Genomic DNA, 19,484 nt, shown 5'->3' with positions numbered 1-19,484 from the left:
TTTGTGGGGATGAGATGTCCCTTTGCTTTGATTTTAAAATGTAGAGGTTTTTTTTTTCCTTCTGCAAAAGCCAAAAATGCTGCTTTTCCACAATAATAGGTCTTAAAAAGGACCGTTCATGTGAAGGGGAGTGATCAGGGATGAGATACAAACGAATCTCCCCGGTTGTGCCGACCTTATTGCAACCAGACTGCAGATCCGGAGAGAAGAGGTGCTCCAACGCTGATTCTATTAATGGTAGGGTCAGAAGCCATAGAATTCCAGCTCTACCAGTTTTTGACATGTAGGCTACAGGTAGATAAGGCCTGTGACCTACAAGCTGTGCGGATCTACTTGTAAGTATTAGGTCGGGGCCCCACGGGATGGAAACGCCACGATTTGCCCGTGCCTGAGATGCCACAGGAAAAATGACAGCGTTTTACGGTAACTGCAAAGTGGATGGGACTCATGCGAATCCCATGCCCACTTTACAGGCACGATTATGGAAATCGCAGCATGTCAATTATATCTACAGCGGAGGATGAGGCAAAACGGTGGCTCAGTGGTTAGTACTGCAGCCTTGCAGCACTGGGGGTCATAATCTACATTTAAAAATAATGACAGCGGCTTTCCCGTAGATAAAATTGTAACAAAGTCAGTGGAGGAAAACTCTGAACTTTCTGTTCAAAGTGCTGTGGAAAGAACAGAGATGCATTGCCGCCACGGTTTTTCCTGCAGTTTTTCCCCTAATCGCTGATACTATACACCAGCGGCAGCAGGGATTGTGTATATACAGTAGTATTTGCCTATTGCAGTAGAGATTGCTGCAGTGAACAAATTACAATAAAAACCCGGCTTGAATTTATACACATGCGCAGGCAATGGACTAAAGTGGCTATTGGGATTGTGTGGTGACATATACAAAGTTGAATTTAGTCTGATTTGCGTCAATGCTACAGATCTATTATTTATAGTTTTATACCGCAGGCTATATTTTATTGCTGCTGATATGAAAGGGAGAGAATGATGACAGCAATAATGACAAACATTTGTAATGTGTTTTTCTCACACATTGTGCTCAAAACATAGGGAGACTTATGGAGCTGTACATTTTTGAATGTAGTGGGAAATCTTACTACCCACAATACCAAGTGCTAGACTGAAAAAGTAACTAGTACAGCATTAAAGTGGGTTTCCGGCCCTTAATGCATGTTTAATACTGATGACCTATCCAAAGATTAGGTCCTCAGTATTTGATCTGTGGGAGCACCACACCTAATCCCCACACAGAATAGCTGTTGCAGCAGCACCTAGGGTGCCAGAAGCTGCTGCAATCTAAGTAACAAAAGCAGAGCTTCAGTTCCCCAGAACCACTGCTGTAAAGTGATCCTGGTTGTTTTTCTGTGATATAACTTGAATAGGAGCAGAATGCTGAAACAGCTGATCTCTGAGGGGTCTGGGACTTGGACCCACACAGATTAGATACTAATGACCTATCCTGTGGTTAGATAATTTATCATAAAAAATGTATTGAAGGCTTGAAAAACCCAGATATGTGTATGTGAATAGTACATAATGTGGTTGTCCTTCATTATCCAGGATACCAGCAGTACAGATGAGCTATCATTATATCTCACACCCTCTAATATTAATGAGAAAACTCTGCCAATTGTGTGCCAGTCTACACAGCAAAGCTGAAAAGTCAGCTGCTGGAAACAGGAAGTTAAAGGGATCCTTTCATTCACACACTATTTTTTTTCTAGGTACCACGTCGGAATAGCCTTTAGAAAGGCTATTCGTCTCCTACTTTTCCTTTTCTTCTCCATGCCGCCTTTCGCCTACAATCCCGTTTTTTCTCGGTATGTAAATGAGCTCTTTCGCAGCACTAGGGGCGGGCCCCAGTGTTCAAACAGCACTGGGGGTGTCCCCAATGCTACCAGAGAGCTCTCCAGCACCGCCTCCATCTTCATCTGCAACGAGGTCTTCACCGCGTCTTCTTCCAGCGGCGTCTTCTTACTTCTAGGCCTAGGGCAAGCTGACTGCGCATGCCCGCCGGCCACGAGAAAATGGCCGCTTACAATACTGTGGAAGCAGCCATTTTTCTTGTGGCCATGAGCATGCTCAGTCGGCTTGTCCAAGGCCTAGAAGTAAGAAGACGCCGCCGGAAGAAGACGCAGTGAAAACCTCGTTGCAGATGAAGATGGAGGCGGCGTTGAAGTGCTCTCTAGCAGCATTAGGGATGCCCCCAGAGCTGTTTGAGCCCTGGGGCCCGCCCCCAAGGCTTCGAGAAAGCTCATTTATATAGAGAAAAACCGGGATTGTAGGCGAACGGTGGCACGGAGAAGAAATGGAAAGGTAGGAGACGAATAGCCTTTCTTAAGGCTATTCCAACGTGGTACCTAGAAAAAATAGTTTGTGACTGATAGGATCCCTTTAAGGTACATTGTAGTATGTAATCAGTGGCGTATCTAGCATCTTGTGGGCCTCGGTGTAATCTTTTGTCCGGGTCCCCCTACCTCATCCCTAGAGCAAATTCCTGATAGTGATGTACCGGATGCTAAGGAGTTTAATCAACCTTAGTGTGGTTAGGGTAATCTGTGGGTCTCCTTGGTTTATGGGCCAGATGGTAGCTACAATCTCAATACTTATGCCAGTGCTTATGGGCCCCGATGTGACTGCACCCACTGAAGTTACACTCCTGTATGTATACTTCAGTGAACACTGGACCGTTTGATTATTTTTTTTCTTTTTGCATGGAGTCTCCTAAAACATATATATAATTTATAAATAACTGAAACATGTATAGTAAACATTTTTAAATAACATAATCTGATAACACAGTACTTTAAATTTAATTACAATAAATATGCTACTATTCATTCTTTCAAATGGCTAAAAATCACCTTTTTTATTTTTGCATTCATATACATTTCCTTAAATATTAGATACTTCACTAAACAAAGTAATCTTATTCCCTATTCTCCTCCCTGAGATGAAGGCAGTAACAAGGTTACCCAAATCCCATTTGCATGTTAGATGTTCTGTTCCATAAATCATAGCTATAAAGAGACACTAACATATGCATCCTTACTAGCGCTCTGCACTTCCTAGAGAACTGCTGTGCAATAAAAAGCTTTAGAATTTGGATTAATGTGCCAGCTTTCTTTGTTCCCGCTTTGCTTTTCTGCATTGCAGCTGTCTTGGCAGCCAAAGGGTTATGCTAGTCTGGCAGCATGTGCGTTATTTAGGGGCTCCAGCGCTGCCATCCTGTCACTACATTATATATGAGCACTAATTGGAATTAAACAGTTTCTGCCCTTTTTCACGTCCCAGGTTTGGGAGACGGGGCTAATTTGATTGGATGAAGCGGCCAGAAGTTCCTCCCTGCCAACATCCTCTCCTATCTGCAGCATCAACCTTCACAGCCTTCCTCCGGCTTACTGCAGGGACCTTGTGCTATTCTTCTTGCAGCACCGCACCTTCTTTTCTGCACAGGTAACCTTACTATTGTTATATATTCTACTCTTATGTTTTCTACAGGATTTCTTATTAAGACTGCATATTATGTGACCAAGTATATAGCATTATTACAAAATCATATAAACTTGTATCATTGCACTACATTCACTTTCTTACTGATAATTGATTGCCCTGTTTATGTTGTTTTTTTGCTGTTCTTCATCTTTTTCGCACTGATGTCAGACAAGATGAGCCGAGGATATTCAGAGAACAATAATTTTCCTTATGACAATAACCAGATGGTTTTGGACATGATTCTGTATTCCTTGGTGGGGGTCCCGCAGCCAATTAACTGGGACAGTGTTGCAAGACTTGTTCCGGGATATTCATCTAAAGAGGTAATTATATTTTGATCAGTATAGATATATATTAAAGAGAACATTTTGATAACTGACCAGTTCTTGGTTGGTATGTGCTGCTTCTTCAGCTAATGTTATTTTATGAAGTCATTAGTTTGTATTATTCACGATTAAAGTTCAAAATGGTACATTGAAGTTGTGAGCGCACTAAAGCATAGGGACGTGGACTATTAGACTTGTATCTCAAAAATTAAAAACTTTACAGTATGCTTAGACGATGCCATTTCTTTACAACCCCATTCAGTATAATGCACCCTTCACTGGCCCCTACACAATGATAATGGGATTTTACCTGTTGGATTCTTTTAATAGGTAACAGTCTCTATTCACTGATCACTGCTTCTGCTCTTGCCCTTGTCTGCTTCATGTCAAGGGAACACCGCACTTTACTTCTTTATTGGTGATGGCCGATTTGAATTGAAAAAAAAAGCAGGGACACCACTCAGCCTAATGCTGCAGGGGATCTCCATACATCTGCAGTCCCATGCAATCCCTTAGGTTGTGTTATGGCCTAAGCCATCTCCTGGAAGTAGAAATTTGTTATTCTTCTTATCAGACTGCTAGCTCCCATTAAACTCTGTCCTCCTCCCCTTATCCTTGTCAGTCCACTTCTGTGGTCACACCCCGCTCAAACTGCAGAGACAGGACTAGCTACTTGAATCTGTACAGATGCTGCTGTAATCCCAGGACTATTATAACTTGGATGTTTTCTATACAGACGCTACAATAGTTTGCAGATCCTTGTTTTGGTAAGACATTTAAGTTCTTTTAGCTCTATCTATCTATCTATCTATCTATCTATCTATCTATCTATCTATCTATCCATCTATCTGTCTAACACCAGCACAAGAAGGAAGTAAAGGATGCAATAATTCAAGCTATCCCTTACTGAAGTAAATTAAGACTACAGCTACTTACATTTTACAGTAGAAAGTTGATTATATAAAGAAGATCATTACAGGTACACTATGATTTTTAATGTCCTTTTCGGTGATATATTCAAAAATCCAAAAAGTCCCATTCCCATATGTCTTTATAACCATTGCTTTAGGTCTTGACATGATAGTAAAGTAATATATTTCAGCCACATCCTGTATGTAATATTGTGTTGTATATTTATGCTGCTTACTAAGAACTAGTGTTAAGTAATTATAATAGTCTATCTTCTATACATGCCCGTGTTTTCACAAATATAGAAATTTAGATGTATACGGTATCTAGAAAATTCTCTCTAGTTGTAGCTATTGCCAGTAACTTCAAACAGACATTACCTTCAAAATACTAGCTTAAAAATATTTTTTACTGGATATTTTTATAGCATTTCTTTGTCATCCTATCATGTAGAAGCCATTGTAATGCATTATAGTAGGATAAAGCTCAAGCAGCGGTTATTCACATGTAATGTTTATAGTGGACTGTTCAATTGTCCGAAGCAATGTTTGCTTTTGCCAAAAAATGTGCCACTTCTTTTCATGCTTTATGTAGATATTTCAGGGGTAAGTTGCAATCCCAAACCCAACTTCTGGACAGATGTGATGATCATGGTTGTTTGCAGACAGCCTCTTGTAATAGGACATCCCTATAATATGAAGTGAACAATTTGCTCGGACACACTGGGCTCACATTTCACAGTTCCTGTTATTAGTGGAATAGGTTATATCCTGTTTTTTAATTCTCTGTTCACAGTTCTGTTCATTTTTCTATTCCATCATTGTTGCGGATAAAGGGTGAAAGTAGAGTGACGGAGCCACCATATGATTCACACCAATGGTGCCTGACGGACCCTGTTGACTTATAATGAGTCTGTCAGATTTCCATTCTGGTGTTCATCATTTCAACAAGAAGAATTGCACATCATGCATGCAACCTATGATGGGAATGTGAACAAAGCCTTATTCAACAAATAAGCAATAGTTTATTAATTTCGACAGCATTGTTCACGTCTATGAAATGATTTGTCTATGAAGTTGTCCATCCTCAAGTGTAGGAAGTATACAGAGTACCTGGAATCAGGTTATTGGGCTCTTTTCACACTGTTTCTGCAGTGTATGTATCTGCTAGGGAAGCTTCAGCCGCTCATGGTAAGGCTGGGTTAACATGATGTCTTTTGGCACGTAATGTGGCACGTAGACGGCGCGGGAGCTTTTGCAGGCCCTATACGCTTCCATTGATTTCAATGGGAGCGTGGATCGTATACGCGGCGCTATTTTGCGGCCGTGATTTTGCAGTGGCCGCAAAATAGCGCCGCGTATACGGTCCCGGCTCCCATTGAAATCAATGGGAGCGTATACGGCCCGCAAAAGCTCCTGCGCCGTCTACGTGCCACATTACGTGCCAAAAGACATCGCGTGAACCCAGCCTAAGTGAATGCTTGTGATGGATGCCATACAGTGGAATCCATCAACAATAGGGATCTATGTTAAAAAAAAAAAAATTAAAAAGTACGGTTTTCTACTGGATGTCTCAGTATAGCATAACAGTAAGGACTGATAGATCCCTATACTGTATGCACTGGGAGCTTGCGCACTAATATAATAAAATACACTGAAGACACAGTGCAAAAAAATTTTGAGGGACATTCCATGATGGTCTGCCATGTGTCCCTATAAGATACTGAAAAATATCAAAATAAGACTTTAAAATAAGTCTTTTGTGTTTTTCTTTTTTTATACAGAAGGAGGACTATGATTATTTGTTGTGTCAACCATGTAATGTCCTTAGCATTTTTTATACTGTATTTTAATTCGGTGAGAGAATCATATAAAGCACTGTTAAGATTCTGGAGCTTATATTATCTTGCTCTCCACTGACTCCTAGTTCTGAGTCACCAGAGTGTGACATTTCTGGCCTTGCAGGTGGTTGACACCATCACAGCTACAGAAATAGAAAACAGCAGAGCTCCTGAGCCCCGTAATACTCTACTACACATTGTAATATATTATGGATTATAATTATATGGAATGTATTCCGGCGTAGGTTATAGTAACAATATCTATATTTGTATATATCACAGTGTGCCAAAAGATTTGAGGAAATAAAAAGCAGTGGAACGTCACCAGTGGACAATCAGTACAATCCACTACTGGCAACAGGAGGAATACCTCTGGAAAGCCTGGCCACGTATATCAAGTCTTCCTTACTTGACCCAGCCGAGGAACCTGAGGATGTGGCAGCTGGACAAGGCACCAACTCTGTCACAGGTAACTGTATTAACACGGTGTAACTAAACTACATACATACTGTATATATGCAGAACATCCAAAATGTTGTAATGTGGGAAGTCAGAAGTTACAGTATATTTTTTTCGCAACGTGTGACTGTCGTGAGTTCTACTGAAGACCCGTAGTAACACAGCCAATAGGAGCGCCATCTACAGGATCTCTGCAGACACTGAATGAGAGCAGCTCTTTGAAACGATTTCAGAAGAAGAGTGAGGACCAATGATCTGTTCATAAAAACATTAGTCATTGCATGTATGATGGTGGTGCTACACGGGGTTCCCAGTCACCACAGAGTCATTCTCTGGGCTGGCGCTACCAGCGTTTTTACTTATTAACAATAATAATTGATTATAGGCTATTTCTCACTGCTGGCTGGTTTTGCTGTTACCACGTGGCGTGGCCAGATAAGAAAAATAGTCCATAATTAATCAATATTGCCAACCACAGCCTGGAGTGTGGCCAAGTAGCAGCACCCTAAGCAGCTCCTGATCTGCTGTTAAATAAGCAAACACTTGCTTATCATGTGAGCACAAAAAATGTCTGTCCATCTTTGGGTACAAACAAATGACGTGCCAAAGATAATGAAAATTATCAACTGAACGTACACTCGACAGTGGTGAATGATTGTTCGAGCTGCCGTTCACCCTAGACAATTGTCCTTAAAGGTCGAACAACTTTGTATAACAACAATCAGGGCTCATTACAGGCAATTAACAGTCCATATGAGGGGCCCCTAAGCTGCTCCCAGACTCCTCCAGAGGTGGCTTATCTCCCAAAAGAACAGTAGATTTACCACGACAGGATTATTCACGCTTGATCCTTTCTTTTCCCCTGATCATCATTTGTCAAGAAAGAGTCAAGAGTCCTATATTCCCAATATATATATATATATATATATATATATATATATATATATATATATTATATAAAAAAAAAATTTTTAATATGGGCATGAGACCCTAATAGGGTGTTTCTCTCTTAGTTATTCATGCACTAGCCAAAGGATATGTTATAAACACCCAATAGTTGTGGGTTGCACAATTATCCTGAGAAAGAAGTTTACTCACCCATTTCATGTGCCCATCCATTCGTGCAAAAGGCATGCGTCCCAGAGGAGTGACACGCATCTCTCATGTGCAATATTCATGATGGGAATTACCTTTTTAAGGGTGTGTTTACACAGTAAGGTTTTCAAATGCAGATAAAACCAGGTATGGCTCATAAAGGGAGTAAAAGTATAGGTGCTGGAGTGACTATTTCCATTTTTTTTCTAAACCCAGTGTAAGTTTAGGTTTTGAGAACTGCATCTGAAAACCATTTGTAAGTTAAAAGGGTTGTCCCATAACAAGGATCCTAGCTATACTGCTAGTTTATGTGGGTATAAGACTTTTCCTAAATACATTGGTTTATGAAAACTGCTTTGTTTGGCCGCTATCTTAATTTATTCACTTCATTGTTGACACTGGCCCTTGGGATTATCTGCTCATTTGTCAAGTGACTAGCTGCCTGCTCTCAGGGGGGAGGGAGGGGCTGACGAGCAACAGAGCTCCTCATATAGGGGAGGGGGAGGTGAGAGCTCGGGGATTACTGTGCAGTCTATCTTCAGCTTTTCGACTTATCAGCCAGTTTAATTGAATTTGGCTGCAGAACAAGAGTTATGGGAATACTCCTTTTAAGAACTGCATTCTGTTTTTAAGTCTTAAGTATGGTGGGGAACACATTATGTACCTGGATGTAGCTATAGCTAGTACTCACGCTTTCACTTTTTTCTATGGCCTCCTGCACACGACCATGTCAGTCTTTGGGTTAGTGACAGTAGCACGGACGATACACGGATTAGTGTCCATGTGTCCTCCATAGTTTTCACTGATCTATACAATCAAATGAATTGAGAGCCACATTTACAGACGGGTAGGACCTGCTTCATAATCTGCAGCTCTTTAACTCAATTATGGCTGTGTCTAGGTCCATTTTAATGCATGTATGGGAAGTTTGAGCCATAGTTGTAGATCCACAATTGCAGGTCAAAAGCATGTTTGTTTGCATGAGGCCTAAGACAAAAACTGATGACTTTCAGTTGGATATCATTACAGGCTGTGCAGTAACAGTAAAACCATCAGTAATATCCAGCTGAAATGAATCTGTGTTTCTCTTATACAGAAGTAAGTGCTTCTGTGGTCTGGGGACTGGATGTTGCTGTAGCACATTTTGCAGTGCATTTCACCTAAAAGCTAATGGCCAGTAAAATGGGGAAAAAAAACCCAAAAACTCTGGTTTACTTGCATAGTAAAATGTGCTGCTTAGCTGAAATACATAATACAATGTGCTGCTCATTACTACAAAATGCCTTTATTAATTAGCAAAAACAAGAGAAAAAAAAATGTAAATACAGCCTGAAAGAGGACTTTTCAGTTCTCATTCCTAGCGGTTTTCTAGTATATAATGCCGCACATCTATGAGGACCTGAAAGGTCCCCTTTAAAGGCATTCAATCATTAAAATTCAATTTTTTCTCCCTAACACATAGGAATAGCCTTAAGAAAGACTATTCTTTTCCTACCTTTAGATGTCTTCTCTGCACCGCCGTTCAGTAGACATCCTGGTTTCCTTCTGTATGCAAATGAGTTCTCTCGCAGCATTTAGGGCGGTCCCCAGCGCTCAAACAGCACTGGGGGCGTCCCCAATGCTGCGAGAGAACTCTCCAGCGCCACCTCTATCTTCGCCTGGAACGGCCTCTTTATGCATTGTCTTCCGGCACTGACTTCAAAATTCTAGGCATGCGCAGTCGGCTCTGCCGTGGGGCCTCGGGCAGACCCAACTGCGCATGCTTGCGGCAGTTTTCCTTGTGGCCGCTACATGTTAGGGAGATAAAATTGAATTTTAATGATTGAATCCTTTTAAGCTCTGTTCTTTCACCACAATGTAGATGAAATGGACCATGATCCCACAATATGCAAATAATACCTCTGTGTAATTTTGTGTTAATTGACCATTTCTTGCAGCCAGGGTGTTGTCTGGTATTAGAACACAACCTTACCCTATATTCACATGAAAGTCATAAACAGTAGTCGGGTTTTCTGATGCAGTTTATAAAGCTATAACCAAACGTAGATCATAAACGTACTGAAAGTTTAGAGAACAGATGCTAGTTCTTTTTTCTCAAACCATTCCTTATTTTGGCTTAAAAAAAAAATCCTCACAAAAATCTGAATGTGTATATACACCCTGCATAGTAAAAGTGGGTGCAATTTTTCGTTTTGTTTGTAATCATTACTATTTCTCGCAATATTTCACTGGAAGACACAGAAACCATGGGTATCGACACTAGGGTCAGGTCTTTCTGTCTTGCATCGTTTTGTTTTTTTTTGTTTGTTTTTTTTTCAGTGGCAGGGGGTTGTCTGTGTCTCTGTTACACTAATCTACCCCCTGCGGACGCAAGTGCTCAGTTTATGAGTGCACCGCAGTCACCCAGTCCCATAGTGCTCTGTCGGTTGCTGCAGCGGTGACTGGATTCCAGTGACCCCACTTAGGTGCGAGGTATCACCGAGGGGGTGAGTCTGTGGCACCTGAAGACGCCGGACGGTAAGTATTTCCCCCTTCTACACCTTCTCCCCCCTCCTTTTCCTTCTCCCTCCCTTCTCCTTACCTTGTACTGTGGATAGAAGGGATGACTCCTTGTCTGACTGCCGGGGCTTCTTGAGGCACGGACCGGAAGAGGGGGTCGGGCGGCTGTGGCTTCTAATCGAGGCCGCGGCTTTGCCCGGGTGTAGGCCGCAACAGGTCCAGCGTCTCCTGGCCGGCGCGGCCGCTGCACTAGGCCCCGCCTCGTCCTTGGGCTTTCCTTTGCCCTGGAGCCGCCCTGCTATCCCATTGTTCGGGCAGGGGCGGTCCTGGGCGGGCCCTTCCTGTTTCTTGGCGGGAATCTGGGGGAGGAAGCCCTTATTTAAGGCACTTCCTTTTTCTGAGACTTGTGTTCCTGGCAGTCTCAGTTTGTATCCTTTGGCAGCTTGTTCGCAGCAGTGGGGGGTCGGTCTTCTGTCAGCAGTACGGTAGGCTGCCCCTTGGGGGTCGTTTTTGTGCCATGTCCTCTCATGAGGAGTCTTCCCAGATCCCTGCACCCCCCTCTGCTGCTGTTACGTTTTATGCGTGCTCCAGCTGTAAGCAAAAGTTTCCTTGCGGGTAGTCTGTGTCTATCTGTTCTCTTTGCAGTGCCGCTCGTCCCCCTCCCCAGGAGCCTCTGGGTGTTCGCAGGCAGAGGGTCTATGCATGATTCCTCTAAGACAGGTGGATCTAAGTCTACTGTGGATTCTGTTTCATCTGCGGATGCCTCAGACTCCGATACAGAGTTTGTCAGGCACATCAGTAGCAGCTGCTACGCAGGAGCTTGTATATGCTGTCCATGATACATTGCAATTGATGGAGGGTGCTGAGCCTGGGGCTCAGGAGGATGTGTCTTTTTGCCATTGTCACCGGTCGCCCTTGGTGTTTCCTAACCACAGGGCATTTGATCATATTTTGCAGGAACAGTGGCTTCATCCGGACCGGCCCTCATCTTCTACCAGGAGGTCAGATGTCCTTTTTTCCTTTCCCAGAACAGTGTGTGTCTAGGTGGACTGAGCCTCCTGCGGTTGATCCGGCTATTGCCAGGCTATCTAAGGCGACTATCCTGCCTCTAGCTAATGCTGCTTCTCTAAGTGATCCCGCTGATAGGAAGCTGGACTCCTTGGCTAAGTCGGCCTTTGCGGCAGCAGGGTCTGCCTTGCGGCCCGCTTTTGCGGCATCCTGGGTTAGTAAGGCTTGTATTGCCTGGGGCAAACAGTTGATAGCTGGCTTGGCCGATGAATCTGCTCTGCAGGACAATCAGTTTCTGATGGACCAGATAATTAATGCTTCTAAATATCTATGTGATGCTTCCCTTGAAGCTGCTCAGAAAAGGCAGCGGGTAATGTTGTGGCAATGCGTCGGACGGGTTGGATCCGTTCCTGGAACGCTGAGCCTGCCCCTAAAAAGGTGGTGGTTGCTTTACCTTTTTCTCACGGTGAACAGGGCCGTCTCTTTGGGAAAGGTTTGGAGCAACTTATTTCTGAAGCTACTGGAGGCAAAAGCTCTCTGTTACCCTGTTACCTCAGAGGCGTTCTAGGCGGCAGCCTGCCTCGTCTTCTAGCCGCTCTCAGTGGTTTCGTTTTTTTCAGGGCTCCTCGTCCTGCTTCAGTGAACAATCTCCTAGAGTGTCGCACTCTAAGAAGCCCTCCTTTAGGCCCAGACCTGCCTGGCATCCCCGATCTAAACCTGCAAGGTCGGGAGTTGCCAAGCCCTGTATGAAGGGCTGCCCCCATCCAAGAACTCTCAGGTGGGGGACATCTACTTGCCTTCCAGGACATGTGGCTCGCATGGGTCGACGACGCCTGGGTTCGGGAGGTGGTCTCGAACGACTACTCCATAGCATTTTCTGACCTCCCAGAAAGGTTTTTTTTTTTTTTGTTCCTCTTTACCTTCTTCCCCCACTCAGGCAGCCGCTTTTCTCAAAGCAATCGCCGGGCTTCAGAAGTAGGGGGTAATTGTGCCCGTGCCCATTTCTCAACGGTTCCAGGGGATCTATTCAAACCTATTTACTGTTCCAAAGAAGGACAGCTCCCTCCGCCCCATCCTGGACTTGAAGATGCTCAACAGGTTTGTTCGAATTCGAAATTTCCGGATGGAGTCTCTATGTTTGATGATTGCCTCTATGGAACTGGGTGAATTTCTAGCGTCTATCGATATCCGAGACGCATATCTCCATATTCCCATCGTTCGGGGCCATCAGCGTTTTCTACGGTTTGCGATGGGTTCACGACATTTCTAGTTTGTCGCTCTCCCTTTTGGTTTGGCCACCGCTCAACGGGTGTTCATCAAGGTGCTGGCCCCCCTCATGTCTATCCCTTCGTTCCTGGGGGGTAGCGGTGATTCCATACCTGGATGATCTGCTGATCATAGCAGCCTCCAGGATGGACAATCTCTCCAGCCTACAGTTCACCATAGACCTGCTTTGGCGGTTTGGATGGCTCGTGAATATGGAAAAGTCCTGTCTGGTGCCATCTCAACGGATGGAATTTCTGGGGATGATTTTGGATACCCGTCAGGGAAGAGTTTTTCTTCCGAAATCAAAAATTCGGTATCTTCGTTCCAATGTTTCACGCCTGCAGAGGAGGTCGTCATGCACCATCCGGTTTTGCATGCGTGTTCTGGGCCGGATGGTCTCATCCTTCGAGGCCGTCCCTTATGCCCAGTTCCATTCAAGTCCCCTTCAGTTGACAATCCTGGCACGTTGGGACCGGTGTCAGTTCAGCCTGGACCGCCGCATCCTGTTGCCGCCTCAGGTCCGTCTTGGTCTTCGTTGGTGGCTATCCTCCCCAGGGTTCATCCAGGGGAGATCTTTTCTTCCCATTCATTGGCTGGTTGTCACCACAGATGCCAGCCTCTCAGGCTGGGAGGCGGTGTTCAGGGTCCGGACTGTTCAGGGCAGATGGTCTCCGGAGGAAGCCTCACTTCAGATCAATCTGCTGGAGTTGAGAGCCATCTTTCGGGTTCTGTGTCATTGGACCCCTCTTCTCCGGGACAGGCCAGTCCTCATCCAGTTGGACAATTCCACGGCCGTGGCTTATCTAAACCATCAGGGCGGGAGCAGGGAAGCCTTTCTGGAAGCCTCTCGCTCTCTGAGGTGGGCGGAGGTTCATGTCCCCGCCCTCTCAGCGGTCCACATTCCAGGGGTAGACAATTGGGCTGCAGACTTTCTCAGCTGGGGGGGGTCTCGATCCAGGCGAATGGTCCCTCCATCAGAGAGTGTTTCTCCAGTTGTGCTCCAGGTGGGGCTGTCCAGAAGTCGACCTCTTTGCATCCCGGCTAGATCACAAGGTTCCCCATTACGTGGCCAGGTCCAGGGATCCCGAGGCAATCACAGCTGACACCCTGTGATTCCCTGGGCAGGGTTTCAACTCCTGTATCTCTTCCCCCTCTTCCTCTCCTCTCTCAGGTTCTCAAGAAGCTCAAGGTCGAGGGGGTTCCTGCAATCCTGGTGGAGCCAGACTGGCCTCGTCGGGCGTGGTACGCAGATCTCATGGCTCTGATAGCAGATGCTCCCTGGTCTCTGCCTCAGCAAAAAGATCTGCTCTCTCAGGGGCCGCTATTCCATCCTTCCTTACATCGGCTGCGTTTAACGGCGTGGCTGTTGAAACCGAGATGTTGAAGCGCCGGGGTTTTTCTGAGCCTGTTATTCGGACTATGATTTGGGCCAGGAAGCCTCAATCAGCAGGGATATACTACTGCACCTGGAAGGCCTTCGTCCGTTGGTGTGAAGTGGAAGAGTGTCATCCTTGTTTTTTCTTTGTCTAGGGTCCTGGCATTTTTGCAGTCTGGGCTGCAATCTTGGTCTGTTTACCCTGAGGGGTCAGGTCTCAGCGCTTTCCGTTCTTTTCCAGAAGGCTATTGCCTTCTTACCTCAGGTAAAGACTTTTCTTCAGGGGGTAGCGCATTGTGTTCCTCCTTACCGACCTCCTATTAATCCTTGGGATCTCAATCTCGTCTTAGAGGTTCTGCAGGCTCCTCCTTTTCAGCCTCTAAGGGACATATCTCTTCGCCAGCTTTCTTGGAAAATGGCGTTTTTGGTCGCTATCACTTCTATTCGTAGGGCTTGTGAACTAGCGGCTTTGTCACCCCAGTCCCCCTTTTTGGTTTTGCATAAGGACAAGGTTGTGCTTCGTCTCTCTCCATCCTTCCTTCCCAAGGTGGTGTCCTCTTTCCATATCAATGAGGACATTGTCCTGCCATATTTTTGTCCAGGACCAAAGCATCCTTGCGAGCACTCCCTCCACTGCCTGGATGTGGTCCAGACAGTCAGAGTCTACCTGGCTCGTACGGAGCCTTTTCGGCGCTGTGATTCTCTTTTTGTTCTTCCGGAGGGATCCAGGGCTTACCTGCTTCCAAGGTGTCCATCGCTGGATGAATTTGGTCTTTCATCAAGGAAGCCTATCGGCTTAAGGGTAGGGATCCTCCCTTCCGGGTGACTGCTCATTCGACTGGGGCTGTTGGTGCCTCCTGGGCTGTTCGGCATCAGGCTTCCGTTCCCCCGGTCTGCAAGGCTGCCACCTGGTCTTCGGTTCACACTTTCACTAAGTTTTATCAGATTCATTCTGTGTCTTCTGCCGATGCCAGTTTGGGTCGAAAGGTTCTTCAGGCAGCAGTGCGCTGATTGTTCGCAAGGTTGTCTAAGTCTTTCCCTCCCTCTGGGACTGCTGTTGGACGTCCCATGGTTTCTGTGTTCCCCAGTGAAATATTGCGAGAAAAAGGGATTTTGGTATACTCGCCTGTAAAACCCTTTTCTCGTTGTTTTTGAAATTTTCCAGTAGCTGCTGCATTCATTCCCCCCCCCCCCCCCCCCCCGGCTTATACTCAAGTCAATAATCATTCCAGTTACACAAAGACTGAACGAGAATGAATGAGTTCCAACTGAGAGGTGGAAACCCCTGGACTATTGCCCTGTTTGCTGTCCCTATATATGGCCCTGTGTATATTACACAACTTCTTATTTCAATGACCTCAGTTATTTAATGTCAATAATATCTCTTGTATTTAAGGAAGATCAGGTGCTGCTTCAACAAGAAAGTGTCCTACAGAAAAAAATGGCAAATCCCCTTCTTCCGTGGACAAAGAGAGTACAGAAGGAAGCCAGGGGTATGAAAATCTTATAGCATGGTCTTGTGTCCTTGTGATGTGATTTAACCATGTTCCAGTGAATAGGTGTATGACAAGATTAATATATCTATAGTATGTAAGTTATGAGTAAAGTATTTATGCCAATAACATCTTATATTTTTAATGTTATCGAAATCAGACTCTATATATTACGGTAAATATACTGTAATATTAAAGATATTACATTTCATAAAATGTGAAACTACACAAATAATTTGATAATTGATGTGCCACCGGAACAATTTGGATTTTTTTTTTCTCTTTTCTGCCCACCCATTCCAATGCTTTGTACCCCAGAAAGTTATATGTGAATTAGCTGTTATCCATCAAGTGGGCATTAAGCTTATCTTTTGTTTCTGAGCAATACAAGGTTTCCACACATTTGGACAAGAATAGCTATTTCACATATAGTATAACAAATACAGGGCTATATCTTTTAAACAGGAGGACACAATAAAAAAAAAAAAAGTCATATAGTTCAGGAGCACAGCGACAATCAAATTACGTATGTCATTTCACAATTTCACATGTCATTTCATATTTTGCACTTGGTGACGGTTCCAATTCAAGAGATCTCTGCATTATATTCAAGGTAGTTAAGCGCAGTGAATAGATGCGCTTAACCCCTTGGTGTTCGGCTGCTTATACGCAATCCTATGGGAGCACGTTATTCGATCGAATACTATTTGCTCATCTCTACCACTTATCAGATATTACATTTACAAATACATCTTTTGGACTTTGGTATTAAAGCATTGTTAGTGATATACTAGCTCATGGCAGGTGCCTAGGTTTTATGTTCTGTACCATACTGACTGAAAAAAATACTTAAAAAAAATGTTTTTGGAATATGTTGGTATATGGAGTTTGATGATAAAACAAGTATTTAGGTTTACTCCCCAGAAGGTTTGTGTTTTATATTAAAATGTATTTTTATTTAAATAAAATTTAAATAACTAAATAGATATAATACATGTTATATTTTTATATTTTTGTTAGTTACATTAGGCATAATTATAATATTACGCATAGAGCCAGTTACCTACTTATAACAACTTCTACAAGTCTTACGTAGTAACATTATTGAGCTCACATACATATAGATATATACATAGTTTCTTATATTTCCCTTTCAAGGCCAAACATGGTGATTCATGTATGTGACGAAGCCAAAAACCTGAAGGAAGATTTTGTGTGCCCGAGAGATCTTCTCATATCTGAGATGAAGTACTTTGCAGAATACTTATCTACGGATGCGCAGCGATGGGAAGAAGTCGACATCTCTGTCCATTGTGACGTGCAAATCTTTAACTGGCTGATAAAGTATGTAAAGAGGAATTCAAATGAAAGTGACCAACAAGATGTACCAAAGCTGGGTTAGTTTTCTTTTTTTTTTTTTTTTTTTTTTTTTTTTAAATTTGTTTTTGTTTTGTTTTTTTTAATTCACATTTGATTAAGTTTTTATACTTTTACAATCACAAAGACAAAAACTTAGAACCAGAGAAAATAGAGTAACAGGGTTACAATAAGTCATATCATAGGCTAGATTAGGTTATAGACGAGAAAGATATTCTCGATTATAACGTTTGCCAAGTTTTAACTGTTGCAAGTTAGCGGAGTACAGTCCTCCGCCATTCAGATTCTTGACACGAAACAAAATCAACCCAGAGAGTTGCTGAATCAAATCCAAAACTAAAAATAGCAAGGTGGGTACTGTATTAAAAAAAAAAAAAAACAAGTGGACACAGAAAGGAGGGGTTGGAGTAGGGGGAAGGTGATTGGGGGTGAGGAGAGACTCTTGTGCCCATGTACTGTACGTGTGTGTATGTATGTATATATATATAATTAGTTGAGAAAGTCAATAAAGCTTTAGAGGTTTTATCTTACAAATAGCATTTACCATGTCTTAGGATATACCTCGCTCCCATAGGAGTGTAAGTGGCCAAACACCTAGGGGTTAAGCGCAGTGAATAGATGCGCTTAACCCCTTGGTGTTCGGCTGCTTATACACATTCCTATGGGAGTGAGTTATTCGATCGAATACTATTTGCTCATCTCTACCGCTTATCAGATATTACATTTACAAATACATCTTTTGGACTTTGGTATTAAAGCATTGTTATTGATATCCTAGCTCATGGCAGGTGCCTGGGTTTTATGTTCTGTACCATACTGACTGAAAAAATAATACTTAAAAAAATGTTTCCCAATCAACTTCTAAATGTAATTGTCTTTTATTACAGAACCTGGAAATGTTATTTCAATACTTATTTCATCAGAATTTTTAAAGATGGATTCACTAGTAAGTAGATAAGGGCCAAACGGTCTGATGTTGCCTTACTGTTATGTCCAAGGAATTAGAGCAATGTGTGTGTGTGGGGGGAGAAATAGCGGAGCTTTTTTTTTTTTTTTTTTTTTTTTTGCTTTTCAGAATTTTATTATTTTATATTCATGTCCGGGTGCTAAGACATTTTAAAAACAATTACAGTTTCCATATCTTTATATTGGACATTGAATAACTTTTATCTTTACTTTATAGTTCAAACTCAATGAAAGATAGAAATATATCTTTTCTTCTCCATTCAAACCCAAAATAAAAGTACAATCCAGATGGATTTTGTTTTTTTACTCTTTACGCAGACATTCATGTAACTTGTTGAGTGATTTCTGATGCCTTATCGGAATAAAAGATCTGAGTTCACACACAAGATAAATGACCGTCTCTATGGACATACAGGGAAAGTTGTCAGCTGGCTGAAGAAGGCAATAGCAATTTTTTTTTTTTTCTAGGGAATCAAAGGGAGTCTCTCATTGGTAACGCATTTATAAGTAAACCCATATCTGAATAGCCTTTAAAAAGGCTATTCTACTGCTACCTATATATATATATATATATATATATATATATATATATATATATATACTGTGTGTGTATGTGTGTGTGTATATATATATATATATATATATATATATATATACTGTGTGTGTATGTGTGTATATATATATATATATATATATATATATATATATATATATATATATATTCTCAAGTTTTAGTGAATTTTTTCAAATTTACAATCATTACAAGCATTTCCTTTGTGAAGCTTTCTGAAAACCCCCTTTGTCAATTTATTTTTTATTTTTTTTAATGAATTTTGTCTTTTAAAACCAATTCCCCCTCCTGACTGAAGTGTCCTTTTAAATTATACAGTTTTGCCAACTTGCAATAACCTTACTGCAGACAGGTTTATTATTGACTGTAATTGATGATATAGATAGATAGATAGATAGATAGATAGATAGATAGATACACACACATATGGATCAAGTGAGTATACCCTGGTGTTAGCAGTATTTTTATTTAATTTTTTTTTTGTTAAGGTAGAAGAATGCATTAAGTACTGTCACAACAACATGAGCGCTATTGTAGCCACTCCGTGCAACATGAACTGCATCAATGCAAACCTCTTAACAAGGATTACAGATCTCTTCACACATAATGAAGCAGATGACATAAAAGACAAGAAGGACAAGTTTAAGAGGTAAAACAAAGACTTCATATTGGGTTTACTGTGCTCCCTTATATGATGATATAATATAAAAGGGGAGATGCCAAGCTCAAAGATGATTTTCTTCAGTATTTATTTAAAGGGTTATTCCCATCTCAGCCAACCATGGCC

At 42.5% G+C, this 19,484-nt stretch overlaps 1 protein-coding gene across 1 annotated transcript in view; it reads left to right on the top strand.

The window, feature by feature from the left end:
- SANBR (SANT and BTB domain regulator of CSR) overlaps positions 1-19,484 on the top strand; it is a 45,006-nt gene that overhangs the window by 8,148 nt on the left and 17,374 nt on the right. Inside the window, exons 2-8 of the mRNA XM_075267578.1 lie at positions 3,313-3,474; positions 3,682-3,836; positions 6,871-7,057; positions 15,687-15,783; positions 16,942-17,180; positions 18,048-18,106; positions 19,186-19,346. Of these exons, the coding sequence (XP_075123679.1) occupies positions 3,687-3,836; positions 6,871-7,057; positions 15,687-15,783; positions 16,942-17,180; positions 18,048-18,106; positions 19,186-19,346 (893 nt within the window). The 5' untranslated portion in view covers positions 3,313-3,474; positions 3,682-3,686. The remainder of the gene's footprint in view (positions 1-3,312; positions 3,475-3,681; positions 3,837-6,870; positions 7,058-15,686; positions 15,784-16,941; positions 17,181-18,047; positions 18,107-19,185; positions 19,347-19,484) is intronic.

This window comes from Leptodactylus fuscus, chromosome 3, assembly GCF_031893055.1.
Source record: "Leptodactylus fuscus isolate aLepFus1 chromosome 3, aLepFus1.hap2, whole genome shotgun sequence".
In the NCBI taxonomy this organism is placed as follows: domain Eukaryota; kingdom Metazoa; phylum Chordata; class Amphibia; order Anura; family Leptodactylidae; genus Leptodactylus; species Leptodactylus fuscus.
Note: the sequence above shows the minus strand (reverse complement) of the source record. Positions and strands in the feature narration are given on the sequence as shown.